The sequence below is a fragment of the Phoxinus phoxinus genome, assembly GCF_949152265.1.
Source record: "Phoxinus phoxinus genome assembly, chromosome: 23".
Taxonomy (NCBI): Eukaryota; Metazoa; Chordata; class Actinopteri; order Cypriniformes; family Leuciscidae; genus Phoxinus; species Phoxinus phoxinus.
This window is the reverse complement of record NC_136898.1, coordinates 23155151-23170489: the sequence shown is the minus strand read 5'-3', so window position 1 is coordinate 23170489 and position 15339 is coordinate 23155151. Positions and strand designations below refer to the sequence as shown.

Genomic DNA, 15339 nt, shown 5'->3' with positions numbered 1-15339 from the left:
CTAGTAATTTTTCCTGCATTAGTTATTAAGTTTTGCATGAATTGTGAATTTTTTTCATTATTTCTCTGGGAAGTATTGAAAAATAGTAGTTATTGATTAGTTATTAGTGAACTACCACTTAAATCTGTAAAAAATTCAGTAGTTCTCTGGGAAGTATTAAAAAAATAGTAGTTATTGATTAGTTAATAGTGAACTACCACTTAAATCTGTGTGCTATTAATTACTAATTCGTTAATAAGAGTTACTTGTTAGTTAACTGTAGTTACTAGATTGTTAACATTGTGTTACTCATTTGTTCCTGTGTAGTTATTCATTAACGAAGGATCCGTATTTTAAAGTGTTACCAAAATGGTAATAAACAAATACCAAAAAAGGTATTGAATAGACATGTTAGTCTGATAGCACATCTTTATTAAAAACTGAATTTGATGTGAAATCTTTTTAAACCGTTTTTTAAAAATTTTTATGCAACATAATAATGATGACATTACTATTATTTTTAAATGTTGAAAATATAAAATATTGAAATAACAAAACAATCAAATAAGAAAATAATCAGATGCTCAGACACAGTGAACATTAAAATGTTAAAATGCACATAACCGCGACACTAAGTGTGCATGGAAAAACTTGACTGTGAAATTGAATGAAAATTGTTGAGTTTTGTGACTTTGTCATCTATGCTAGCTTACAACAACAAAAACGTACTGTTTCAATAGGAAATATGTCAACAGAGTTTGCTCATGCATCACCGTCATTGTGATGTGTATGCAATGTTTAATGAGACTATATACTTGACATCTCCAAAATGTACAGCATTAACTTAAAAACATTTTTCTCAAAGTGTAGTGCAACAAATAGCGCAGTGGTTCTCAAAACCACTTTTGGCACACCTGATTCAATTAATTAAAGGCTTAATGAGTAGTTATTAGAGTAGGAAGAGTGGGAATTAGTCAATTAATCAATTAATCCACTACTAATTAAGCCTTTAACTAATTAAATCAGATGTGCCATTTTAGGGTTAAAACCGAAACATGGCCTGTCATCAGGGGGTCCCTGCAGGAGAGGTTGAGAACCACTGAAATAGCAGAACAAGCTGTAAGTCAGTATTTACATTTTTCTGTTTCTATACTGGCTGATGCTAAAAAGCCATGCAGCACTTTATTGTGTTCAAGGTGAAGCTGCCTCCCCCAGAGATTGGGTCCCCTAAGCAAGAAGCTCCCTCACAGTAATAAGGTTGAAGCTGCCTCCCCCATATATTGGGGTCCCCTAAGTAGGAAGCTCCCTCACAGAAATAAGATTGAAGCTGCCTCCCCCAGATATTGGGCAGTAAGCTCCTTTTAAGTTCAATGGGTTGAAGCTGCTTCTCCCAGATATTGAGCCTTTTCTCTCTAGGCAGGAAGCTCCCCTATAGTAATAAGGTTGAAGCTGCCTCCCCCAGATATTGGGGTCCCTAAAGTAGGAAGCTCCCTTATTTGTCAACGTTGTAGCTCCCTCCCCCAGATTTTTGTCCCTTGTATCTCTTTTTTATGGTTTTAAGCGGTGTCCTCTGCTCCCCTTTGAGCTTCGTCCTATCTCTAGAACCCCGCGGAAAGTGGCTTTCACCCAAGATTCGCAAACCCTTTTTGTTGTAAGGCACCTTTGGAAGTGCTGGAATCTTGAGATTTTGGAGATTTTAGAGTTTCCTGGGTTGAACTTAGAGTAGTATCCTCCCTGTTTCTCTGGTCTTGAAGTGGGGTCTTCTGTTCAATGTGTCGAGCTCTTCCGATCTCTAGAACCTAATGGGTAGTTGCTTTTTCGCCCCAGTTTACAAACCCTTCATGTTGTACGGCACCTTCAGGAGCACTGGAGTTTGAGATATGGTTTGGATGGCAATTTTTTTTAAGTGGTTTTAAAAAAAACTTTTTTGTTGTAGGGCAACTTCTGGAATGCTGGAGTCTTGAGATTTTTGCATGGGACTGCAGTTTCTTGAGTGGTTGTAGCTAGCTCTCTGCTGGCTCCCCTTGATCAGCACATCCTCAGGGTCGAGCGTAGAATTGCCATTCACTACTGTTTAGGGTCTTTAAGTAGAGTCCTCACTCCTCAGTTTCCATGGCATGAGCTCGGCCCGATTCCTGGAATCACATTCTCTAGACAGTGATATTGAGTGTTAGTAGCTCATACTTGGAGAGGTCCCCTTGGTAAGCAAGTCTTTTGGGTTGAGTGCGAGTGGTATTCCCTTTACTACCAAGGTCGTCATGCTGAGTCCTCTGCTCCCCAGAGATACCCATCTCTGAACCCCGATGAGAAGTGGCTTTTTGCCTTTTTGCATCCCTTCTCATTGGCAAGCACCTTCGGGAGTGCTGGTCTCTTGAGATTGTGACTGTAGTCAGATAGGGCGTGAGCACTTTTCTACCGAGTTAGTACGTTTTTTTTAGCTTCCCTGGGGTGTCTAGGGGTAGAACTTGCTCCCCCTAGTGATAGTGACAGGCTGGCGAATTGACTTACTCCCTGAGCCAGTATTCCTTTAATAAGTAACATCTAATATATATGGATAGCAACTCCAGACCTTTGAGTTCTGTCCTTGGGACGAGTACTTTCCTTGCATAGGGTATGAAGCTTGTGTGGTGGCCGTAGGGAATATTGTCACTGACAGTCCATCGGTTACCTGAGTTGGGGTATTTTTTGACTCTGGCATCTAAGTCCGTCAAGTCCTTATTTGAGTGCTTAGTCACAGCCAATCAGTCAGTCATTCCCCTCAGCATGGCATAGTGGGTATTTGTTCCCCATAGCGTCTGGTCAGATGCAGTGCACGTTCCCATTCGAAAGGGAATGTCTCAGTTACAAAAGTAACCCTTGTTCCCTGAGAAGGAACAATGGTTCTGGCTTGCCTGTTTACGTCTCCTTCAGACAAAGAAGTTGATGACGTGAACTGCTGGCGTCTTGGACTGTTGTCGGCCAATGATAGTGTTGCTTTTGAACATGTGCTTCAGACACCTACAGGCTCCAATAGTGCAACAGACTCCAGTATTGGGTACTCCTGCAATATAAGCAATGACGTACTTCTGAGTGAACGAGACGCCGGGAAGTTAGCAAGGGAAGGATGCTAGTTTACAAAAAAAAACACAATGTCAACACAAAAGAAAAAAGAAATGTTTTTGCACAAGCATGTAAGCAAATCTGCAACAAAAATCTTCAAAGCAAGTAAAGCAACAAGCAAGATCCCATCAAAGAGAATATAATGCAAAAACATCAATATCAATATATCCAAAACAAAACACAAGAGGGTGAATGCTGTAGTCAGATTTACAGAAAATAGATTGGTTTGGGAAGTCAACGGTTAAACCCTTCTGCATCTATACAACTTCACCCGAGAGGTCAGTCACTGCTTTAGTCCTTACTGCTCACACTGTTGTTACATTTCATGCCAAAAAATTTAAGTTTCAACCACCGTCGCTTAGCCAAACCAATATTTATCTACGCATATCTAAAAAGAAGTATTAAAATATGATTGCCAGTATCCAAATGAAAACAAAGAGAGCACAGCTTGTTCAGATCTACTCTTTACACCCCCTGAAAGAAGCCTGAGAAATGTTAATCTTGGACTCTCCAGGATTTGAAGACTTAAACGCTTGTTTGCAGACAATATCTTCACGTAAGACTGCTGATCAGTTTTCGGGTTCCCTTTGTTTCTGTCTACCAAAATCCACATCCAAAAACGATCCCAAATAATGATAACAGCGCAGAGGTATTTTGAATTATTTTCTTGATCTTGATATGGCTTAAACTTTATTGCTGAGGTCTGATCAGCGTCCTGAGGAATGATTGTAGTTTGAATCCTGTTAATAGTGACACCGACCAAAGCATTTACAGAACGCAGGCCTCCCATCATTGTACTGGCAGCACATTTGAGATATGCCGTCTGACATTTAACATGAATGAGCTCTGCTCTCTGTTCCAGTAAGATGAGATGAAAGTACAATTAATTTGCTTCATAGAGCCAAAGCAAACATGAAGAGCAAGAGAAAGGTGGAGAGGAAAGCTGGGGAGGAGAGAGAAAAATGACTGTAGAGGATCTTATAAAGTAGAGGATTTACCGTATTGCCATTTTCAAGCCAAGTTATAGATGGGATTGGGTTGCCAGTGGCATTACACTCTAATGTAACCTCTGATCCGATCTGAACTTTCTTCTCCTTGGGAACTTTCAGAATCTTGGCAGGAGCTATGGGAGAGACAATGACAAATTAGAAAACAGAAAATATTGGGGGAAAAAAAGCTTAAAACACATATCAAGACAATCTTAGAAATGTACCCTTTGTATGTTCGTTTCATATAATTAAAAATTTAAAAAGTATTTTCTTGTAAAACATACTCAAATAATCAATAATCTCCAATAATAATAAATCTGTGATGTGGTAAGTTTTAAAAGTATATATTTTTAAGTGAAAATATCATGAATTATTAACAAAAAGTACAAAAATAATTGTGTTTTGGGGAGTCACAACATATGAACTAACTTTGCCTTGTCATAAAAGTCAAATTATGTCTTAAAAGGTTTTAAAAGACTATTAACTGTTGGTTGCACCACACAAAATGTTTACTTTTCCTTCCACAATAACATTACAATTGTCTAAAATACTATATTTCAAACAAGTAATAATATATTACATCAAACTACTTTTTTGCTAAAGTTTTTTGAAGAATGTATTTTTTTAATGAGGTTTTTTTTATTTAATTTTGATATCAAGACAGATGTATCACCCTGCCATTTTTTTCACTGTATGCCTTCCAAAAAATAAATATAAATTATAATAGATTAATTAAAATATGCTCTTCATTAAAGAGGTGTTTTAAAGACATTGGGTCTCATTCATGAAACACGAGCAGAACGAATTGTTGTGTAAATCGTGTGTAAAGTGGTTCTGGCGTAAATTTTCGGATTCATTAAAATGTTCGTATTTTCCAAATGTTAGTTGGTACGAAAGAAATCTACACCTGCTCCCAACCACGTGTAAATAGTGCGTTTAACATCCGAACGTTTTGCTCATTAATAAGGCTGCATTTTAATTCACCTAATCAGGTACATTTACACACAGCATTTTGAAAAAATATTATTAGCCTATATATAGCAATACATATGGTTTTTCTTTTTACTTTTATTATGAGAGCCAGTGAGCATCTGCAAACGGTACACTTTAATAAAATAATTAATTGTTTTCAATAGGGCTGGGCTATATTTTTTCGAAGTGAACTAATTCGTTTTTTGCAGTCGCTTCATGTCGAACCATTTTCTTTTCACTTTTGGGACTGTTCGATTAACAGATGAAACTCCATTAACTGCATCTGTATGCTGCCAAGCTTCCTTTTTTTAGGACCTGATACGCCACTATAGGCTCCGCTTGAAAATAAAATGTGGCGTTTTTAATGAACTTCTGATAATAAAATTCTGCATCTGAGAAATTGTTCTTTTTCATTCGCTTTTGAGAAGACATGTTGAAATCCTTCGTTTGGTGTCATAATATGATGCCCATATATAGTTGTCAGTCGGATTTAATGGGCGGGATTTATGGTAATTGAGAATGAGCGTGCACGCGCGTACACACACACGTTTCACTATCACATCTGACGTTTACGAAGTATTTGTGAATCAGGAGAAGAGTTTTCGGGAAGGTCTCTTTACGCGCAAATCACTCACATATTTACTCGTATATTTACGAATGTTTCATGAATGAGGCCCACTGATTGTAAGATTTTTGAGAGAGAAAAAAATAATAGATAGGAATAAATTAATAAAAATTGATTAGAAAGCCAGCATTATGTCATTGACCTACACACATGAAGTGACCCAAAAAGTACACTTGGACACTTAAGTCATTCTTAATTTGTCTGAATGTCATTGCATTAGAAAACCTGAATAGTACAATAATACTTGAATGAGGATCAAAGCTATTTTATGACATACCCTGTACTTCAATAGTGACTGGTTTGGAGTAAGCGATTCCAAAACTGTTTCTGGCCGCACAGCGATACTGCCCAGCGTCCTCTTTTCTGATGTTGTTAATTTTTAGGGATCCAGATTCCAAAATTGATATACGACTATTAACCTACAAGACACATGAATGAAGGAGATGTTCAGAGAACACACAATGATTGAAAACCATATTAATATGGACCCAGTAAAATAAATACTGAGAAGAAAATTGTAAGACAAGTCGTTCTATTTACCATAATCAAATCATCTTCTTTAATCCAGGATACTTCTGGTTTGGGATATCCTAATGCTAAACATGGCAAAACTGCTTTGGACTCCACAACCGATGTCATGTTAATAGGATGTCTTTTGATTTGGGGCTCTGAAAAAATAATTAAAGTGATCCTCATACTTAACTCAAAGCAATGCATAAAAAGCAACAGATAAATAATAAGATAAATGCATTGAATAAGCAGTGCTCTAAGTAGTTATGGTATGAGTTATGAGAGTATTTGAACATACTCATCTTCAGCTGTAAAGCTCCACAGCTCTTGGCTGGTTCTCCAACTCCATTGTTGGCAATGCAGCAGTATTCTCCATTGTCCAGATCCTTTACATTGGGAATGATCAGCATTTGGCCATTTTCTCGTATAATGTATCTGGAATCGTAATACCTGAATTCAAAAAGTAAATGTTGAACATACTTCACAAAACATTGGTGTGAAACTTTTTTCCTAAACCTCTAAACCAGTTTGTTTTGGAGAATTTTTATATATATATATATATTTACTTTACGGATGGCATAGAATAATAATCAAACGTATGAAGGAAGTTCGAACCGTATTGGGTAATTATTCCGTGTCCATGAAATATCGGCTTGAGGGTATGAATCAACCTCACAGATGAAAGTAGCATTATGATCCAGAGAGGCATCCACTGTCTCAAGCAGTGTTGTGATTCTGGGTGCTGAAATAAAACAAAAATCAATCATATTGATTACCAATATAAATCATAATGAAATGTTATATTACTGTATACAAAGAGGTTTTTGGTTACAATTGTGTAACAATTACATTTAAGACTTAGGCTAAGTACTAAGTAATATTAATTAACAACATGCACTCAATATAGGTTTATGGTTAGATTAATGTAATTATTCATAATTTACTGTTATTACTACTCTAAGAACATGTATTGTGTGTGTTTAATGTGTGTTTTTATTCATCCCCCAGTAATCGTGTTATGAAAATAGGACAGGCTTACAAGACATGCTTTTTTTATAATTTGACCCTAAATAATAATAAATCAGACATTGTAACTGTTGTGAAACTACCTTTTCACAACAAAATATTTGACATTCTGAACACTGCTCTGCACACCGCACACAGCTGACCTCAGGGAGGGTAATGGAGGGAGAGCGAGCTTCTGATGGAAATAACTGTGCTGGTGTTATCCTAAGAATAAATCCAACTGATAAGAAACACATCCCTTCAGTGACTGAGGGCAGAGTGGAGTTTGGGTCTCGTTACACTAACAAACACATTGTTAAAGCTAACATTGTAGTTACATTGTTGTGTGTGTGTGTGGGAGAGGGGGTTTCTGGGATGTGTACCATAATAAAAATATATATTTATGTGCATCACGGTAATACCATGTTCCCTTCCGAAGGAACTCAATGCTGCGTCAGATTGACTCTATGGGAACGCTGTGTGAGCCAGTGTCTGAAGCATTTGTTCTATTTACACCAATGAAATTTGAAGTAGTCAGGTGGCGACATGTAAGTCAAGCAAGACTATAAATAGACGCACAGACATATGTCATCAGCTCCTTTGTCTTTAGGAAGCCGATTTGTTTGACGTGTGAGTCTTTGTTAGTCTTAGATTCCATCAGTTGGGAGTTATTATGGCAAGCAAAAAAAAAAAAAAGGGTGCTTCTCAATATCCCTCCTCGTCTCCTCGCTCCTCTGTCCTCCATCCTATGACCCGGAAACCGATCGAGCTCAGCCATCTTGAAGGACATCTCAATTCTCTAATTGCACCGCGAGGATCGAGGAGTGAGGAGGCTTCCAGAGGAGCTATGAGCGAGGATACACTTTGCGGAAGTGTTTTATTGACTAAACGTGACGCACGTATAAATTATCCTCCCCCTTCACATCGGTCACAATCATTTGAATTTATACTTTACCCTTTTAAATAAACCATACATCTCACATATTTCAACAGGGTATATTGCTTTATTATTATTTATTATGAATTTCTTAAATAACCAAACTTCAACAACATAAGGACAGATCCTTTGAGCGCTGCTGATGACGCTGTAAAGTGACGCTCAAGTGATCATGTATTCCAATGTATAAAAAAGCTTTCCTTCGACTCCTCCGTCCTCTTTTTATATCCTTGCAGCCTTCCCTCGCATCCTACAGGGGGTGGAGCTGAGACGCAAGGGAAGGAAACGACGAAGCAAAATTAAGAATTGAGAAGCACCCAATGTGTGTCTCCGTGCACACGCTTTCTAACAGAGGACGATACACATGATTTGGGTGTCCTTTGTTTGGGAGCATAGCACATGCGGTCGACTCTTGAGAGATGCAGCTACCCGCACTGTTAGCATTTCACGCTAAAAAGCTCCACTTCGGCCAGGCTCGCTTTAAAGGGATAGTTCACCCAAAAATGCAAATTCTGTCATTAATTCCTCATGTCGTTCCAAACCCATTAAGACTTTCGTTCATCTTCTGATTCATTTTTTTGTTATATTTTTTTATGTAAGTCCAGTTGAGTCCAATTGCTTTTTGTGCACAACCCAATAAACGACTTTATTCAACAATTCAACAACAAACAGATTTCCAATGATGTCTTACAGGTTTGGAGTAGTTAATGACAGAATTTTCTTTTTTGGGTGAACTAACCCTTTAATGATGATGGGAGTCTGGCATCTGCACCCCGTGGCTGACAGCTTGGAGATTAAGATTGCGGGGGATCGCAGGTTACGTTAGCGGACAGATCTGGGATGGGAATTTCCCTTTATCAGTCTTATCTTGGGAGTTCTAGGGATGGACTTGGGAAGCCCCCTTTGCAGCCTCTTCCGGTCTGCCTGATAATGTAGTAATGGAGTCGGATGTGTTTTTGAAGTTGAGGTGTGAGGATGTTGACTTGACATTCAAGCTCCATTTGTCATCAACTGCCCATCTGGGCAAGATCCTCTGAAGTTCTCGTACGTCTCCTCTTAGGGGGACTGATGGTGTAGGCAGTTGAGAGAGATAAGTTGTTCTCTCCTGCCAATGGAGTTCCATTTTGTATTTGTTACCCTAGTTTGGGTTGCTTTAGGGTCTGCGAGACGGGGTGCGACTTATATAGTCCTCTGCTGCCCACTTCAGCTTCATGATGAGGCCGAAGATGCAACCCCAGTTCCCTGAGAAAGTGAACGAGACGCTGCGTCACTTTGCCATACTGCACACACACCTGGGCGTCTTCCTTCAGACCATTAGCACCTGATAACGTATATTTTTGCAACTATTATAGTCTCACTTACTCGCTTATAGGTCGTCGCCTGACTACTTCAAAGGCCAATTTCATTGGTGCTTTGGCACACATGCTTCAGATTTTCAAGATTTAGTTTTGTCTTGTTTTAAAATACAAATATCTCAACATTATTAATCAAGATACATTAATTTAAGGAGCAAAATTACATAAGCTATTAAGTCTTGTTTTCTAAAAAAAAATCTAAATTATTATCATTTTTTTAAAGCATTATTGTTTTTTCTTACCCCACTCAGTAAACACAACAACAAGCCAAGTACACTTAGAATACTTAATTATACTTTTAAGTATATCTTGATAAAAAGATTGAGTAGATTAAATATATTAGATTTTATTTTCTTATTTTTAGCTTAAAATAATTATTATAATAGCACACTTTTTAAAAAAATGTGTAATGTTCTTTTGAGAGCATTTCTGATTATAAGCATGCTCATAGTGAATTTAATATGTTAAATATTAACACAATTAAATATTATTAGAAACTAACATGTGTGTGCTATGTATGTTTAAGTTCACAAGTACTACGTTTTCAGCTTAGCAACATGCTAACTAACACCAGCCTGTTGAAATGAGTTGTGTCAAGTCTCTTCGTGACTGCTGTTTGTTTGTCACATGGAGACCCTATGTAGGGTATATGTAGTCACTAATAAGGGTCCACTTCATTTCTATTCAGGTTTTGGAACAGAACCAATGGTTGTGTATATGTATAACATGCATTGTAGGGTCACAAAGTAATATTTAGTCTAATTTTAATTACAGCAAGATCAGCCCGTTACTATTATTCTTGTAAAAGCCATAAACTTAAAATGTATGCCTCTGGAATCACAGTTTGAGTTCTGAAATGTTTACTCCTAACGTTACATAATATTTGGTTTAAGAGTCATTAAAACAGCATTAGACATTCACTATAAAACCTGTGGTCAGTTTATTGTACTTCCCTGTCTGTCTTGTAATAAATGTTTTAGCTGGAGTTTTATTGTTTAGTCTGGCACTGTTACGTCAAGACACATCAACTCCAGGAACTTCTCGTCTTCTCATTTCTGTTGCAATCAGACATGATATTTTTTCTTTTCTTCAAAGATTAGTTTCTTAAAAGGGAAATACGACAAGATAAATAGGAATAGCTTAACCCGCCAGAATTTTTCGGGGGGGGGGGGGGGGGGGGGGGGGGGGGGGGAACAAACAAAACTATTTGTTTTCCAAATCTCCCCTTTCAAGGTCAGAAGCTCCTCTCACATTCAGAAACGGGACCAAAATGGATGCATATACTGTGCTCGCAAATGTAATTATCACAGGTCCACATGTTATGACGCTTGTGCTAATTTCAGATTTGTTATATTATTAGAGAGAGATCAATGTGCTAACTTCCCCTCTCTCTTTGGGCTGAATATGAACGGCATGTATTGCATGACGTGTCTTTGTTCCCATTAATCTGTCTTTTCAGATTGAGCTGAACTGTGAATCTATCAATTAAGAAACTTGATTATCACCGGATGATCTTTAATGTTCTTAATATAATCACTTAGTAAATTGTTAATTGTTACACTGATGAAGGCAGAACAGCTGAAATGTTTGTCTTTGTATATCCTGGTGTAAGTCAATAAATAGTTTTTTTGTATTATTTAGTGAAGACCTGTTGTATAGGCCATTATCACGCTGATACGTATTACTTCCTCATTCAGTGATCTTTGTGCACTGCCACTTCCGGTGAACCACTCATCACTCTGGCGAACCCATGATGGACGACCCTAAGTTTACTTATACTGCATCCCTGGTAAATTTACCCAAAATAACTTTTTCTGACGTACATCGACTAACTGAACAACACTCCATCACAGCCCGCTCCAATGTGGACAAGGGATACAGTTTCTTTTTCGAGAACTTTATCTACGACTACGAAGGTGAGTGGTTACTAGCTACATACATTACACACAACATAACATTACATTAGCTAGGTAGGTTAGTTTATGCTAACGTCAGTTTTGCGTCAGCTCAGATGTTTGTATGGTTCTAAGGTGTTTAAACCTCTGGGGTCGGCAAACGCGCGTTTTGCTCGATTTTTTTTCACATAGTAGCAAAATAGACTTAAAATACTCTGTCATTTATGGTCATACAGACTTTTAAAAATATGAGAAAATAATCTGTTAAATGTATACTTTTTATGTGTCCACTTACAAGCGGAAAAAAAACCCATCGTGGTTTTGAAAAATAAAGAAAATAAACAGGGTGTGCTTTCTGCCTCTCCGTGAACTTTTTTTGGGGAGCACGTCTCTAAACTTAATCAAAACTCAGCGAATACTCTTCCCCCAGGCATGAGCTATATATATATATCTTTATAATCAAAAAGTGTGTACTTTTAAATGATCTAATTCAAAACTAAATCAAATATTCTTCTGTTTATGTAATCTGTATGAAAAGAAACCGATGTCAACCCTACGTTAAACCCAACTTAAGTAAGATTATTTACCTTTAAATGAGGCTGAGTCAATTCTAGCCTGCTAGCACTACCTATAACATTAGTGTAGTCTGATTCACTAAAGTGCCGGCTACAAACAAACATGCTACCTTGTTTTATTTTAAAGTTTGGCCCTTCATCCCGGTAAACCACTTTAATCCACTTCTAAATGTAATCCACTTCTTCCTTAGACTCAGTTCAGTCGGGAATCCATGAAAACTTAAGTAGGGTTGGCGTTGTTTGTTCGATTTTCAAAGTGGAACGGAGCAGTGACATCTAGCCTTCGTTTCAGCCGTTGTTGAACTACGCTGGAAGTGGACATGCACAAAGTCGAAAAATCCCGCCCATGAAACCTGGAAGTGTGATAATCCCCTATTGTCTGACTAGAAAACAGGTCTCGGCACCTAGCTGGGGGAGTGTGCTGAGTGTTTTGTTTGTAGTATTATTTATATACTATTAATTAATATTTTAATTCGCTTTTATATTTTATTTTCATTTTCATTTAAGTTTTAGTAATTTAGCTTTTAGTAATTGTAGTACTTCAAACTTATTCCAGATAATTGCCAAGACAACATTTCACATTTTTAGGTAACTTTTCCATTTCAAGTTTAGTTTACGTTTTAGTGCTTTTGTCATTTTTATTTACTTTTTTTTTGCTCATTTTTAAATGTATATTCAGCTTGAATTTATTTGCATTTCAGTTGTATTAATTTGAGTCATTTTAGTAGACCCTTTCAATTTAAAATTGTTGTTTTATAGTTGCCAAAACAACCATTTCTAGTTTCTAATTTATTTTTGTAATTCAACTAACAATTGAAATAATGATTTTTAATATTAAACTAATTTTAAAAATAACACTGTTTTGCTCTTTCAGTCACTTCAATTTAATGTTAGTTGGTTACACTTTTTGGTTGGTTTACACTAATTGTAAATAACTTTGCAACAACATGTCAACTAACTCTCCCTAGAGTATTAGTAGACCATAGTAGACTGTAAGGTTAGGGTTAGGTTTTCATTTTCAGATTAGTATAATAAGTTGACATGTAGTTTCAAAGTTACTTATAGTCAGTAGAACGTCTGTTGAGGAGTATCAGAATAAAGTGTTAGCAGATATTAAGCAGACAGTCTACTAAATACTCTGATGACTGCTAGTTGACATAATAGCATAGTTTCAAAATGACTTATAGTTAGTAGAACATCTCAAGTGGACCATCGGACAAGTGTGTTACAGTAATGGCATATTTCCTTGAATTGTCATCAGTGGAGAAAGATGTTTTTGGGAACCAGACGGTGTAGGTACGTCATCTACTAGCAGGGGCTAACAGGGCACAGCTAACTAGCAAAACAAGGATTAAACTTGTTGGCCTGCTGGCCTCACATTAAGGTCTGCTGTCAACAAAACTCCTCTAAAACCATTCCGGGAGACCAGCTGAGCACTTAAGGTCGGTTCAAACTTGTTTTCTTTTCAGGAGGGAATGCAAAGTTCTTGTCTTTTTAAGGTCTTCTCTGTCTGGTATGCTGATGAGTGATAGCGGTGGAGCTGGAGCCTCATTAATTTACACCATGACTATGCAAACCTTGTTTGCTGTCGGCTGCGTTTTCTCACGGGGATGCATTAGCACTTCGCAGGAACACAACCTGCCAATTTCCCAAGTGTGAATCAGCGGATATATCACCTGTTCCTCGCAAGAGCATCCAAGGACATCATCATCCCCGACCTGTTAGCAACTTAAGATGCTGCTTCGGGTTTTGTGTAACAGCCTCACTCTTTGCTCATCCATTTTGATGTAAACAAATCACTTCAATGAACTGTTATTTTTTTCATCCATTTAAGAAAAGGTCTAGCATCATTTGTTTGAGGATTCCTACTTTGATCATTTGTTATCTGACAAATAGTTAAGTGCCTCAAGTGTCCAAATACTTTTAAGGCCTGTATTAAATATTGAATACTTATTTGTTTAGGAAAAGATACTTGAATGATGGCAAAATCTAATTTTACTTCAACGATTACTAGTTCAGGGAAAGTCTTGATGAACTATTATGCTATTTTACATGTTCATCTTTCTTTAGTGTGTAATGTTGTTGTTTGTGCATGAAAAAGGTCTTAAAGCACAAAGCCCCTCCAGCAGGAATTATTCTCTATATCAGTGTTGGTGTTTCTGAACTCCCTGAAACGCCTCCATTGTAGTCTTGAGTTTTCTTCCGGGAACAAACGTGTCACAATATTCATAATTTAAATAATTCCTGGCCCAAGGCATATGCAAAATAAAGTGGCGAGGCCTGCTTGAGTTGCGTTCGTAACTCACAACACACTGGTCCAGCCGACCAATCAGAACACATTGTACTTTTCAGAAAAAGGGGGCTTCATAGAGACAGGAACTAAACAGGGCTGTCTTCCAGTAGTGTTGTACATCAGTATTGTCCAGTTTCACCGGTACCTTACTGTGTGAATGACATTTGGTGTGGTCCCAAGAAAGACGTACTGTATGCAAAGGGTGAGAAGGAACATTCATTTTCCTTCCGCAGGACACTGACAGCCAGATGAGGTGTGGAACAGATACTGATGCTATTCATTTGACTGAGGTAGTGTGTACGTCAATATCAAATTTATACCCAACCATCTGACCGCATAGCATTTTGGCATCATCTATTGAGAGAGTGATTTATAGCAGTGGTTCTCAACTGGTTTTGTTCCAGGATCCAAGTGGACATTAAGTGGCGACGCTACCGAATGTAACCTACAATTAATGCAGGCTGGGTCTTATTTCCTTTGACCTTTCATAGTTCATGGTTTGTTAGGATGAATGTATGTCAATGTACCAAGGAACAAATTGTTTTGTGCCGAAATAAGATAAAGTTTGATAAGATGCAACTTTTGACGTCGACAACAAAAAGACACGAGAAATGTTTTCTTCTTCCCTTTTTAGACGATGTATCCAACTATGCCCAATTCCATGTTCAATTTATTATTTTATCAATTGCATTCAGAACAGACCAGCTAATTAAGACTTAAAATATATTTTTACATATAAGAGTTTTGTCAATAAATGGTATTGTTACAAAAAATAGCACTGGTTTTGTGTACAATATTTATGTTTTTTACTTATCCATTATTCTTCGAGAAAAAAAAATTTGTTAATGAAATATGATTATTATCCCAATTCATGACCCATCTGTTGAGAACCATTGCTTTAGAAAGTCAGAGTAAACTTTCTTTATAGTCATTTTTGGTCAATTTTAAGCAATTGTGTGCTACTTCTTTTATATGTTCGATTGGAAGAAAATAACATTTCCACCACTGTGTTTCTGGCTGTATGAAATACACGTTCCAGGGGCCTCATGTACAAAGACTTGCGTTGAATTCATACTAAAACATTTCGTACGGACAAAGCTGTAAA

At 37.3% G+C, this 15339-nt stretch overlaps 1 protein-coding gene across 1 annotated transcript in view; it reads right to left on the bottom strand.

Moving 5' to 3' along the window:
• The window catches only part of musk (muscle, skeletal, receptor tyrosine kinase), a 42366-nt gene that overhangs the window by 23327 nt on the left and 3700 nt on the right, over positions 1-15339 (bottom strand). Inside the window, exons 2-6 of the mRNA XM_079600721.1 lie at positions 6790-6916; positions 6473-6624; positions 6205-6332; positions 5942-6083; positions 4077-4201 (exon numbers count right to left, since the gene is read on the bottom strand). Coding sequence (XP_079456847.1) covers positions 4077-4201; positions 5942-6083; positions 6205-6332; positions 6473-6624; positions 6790-6916 — 674 coding nt within the window. The remainder of the gene's footprint in view (positions 1-4076; positions 4202-5941; positions 6084-6204; positions 6333-6472; positions 6625-6789; positions 6917-15339) is intronic.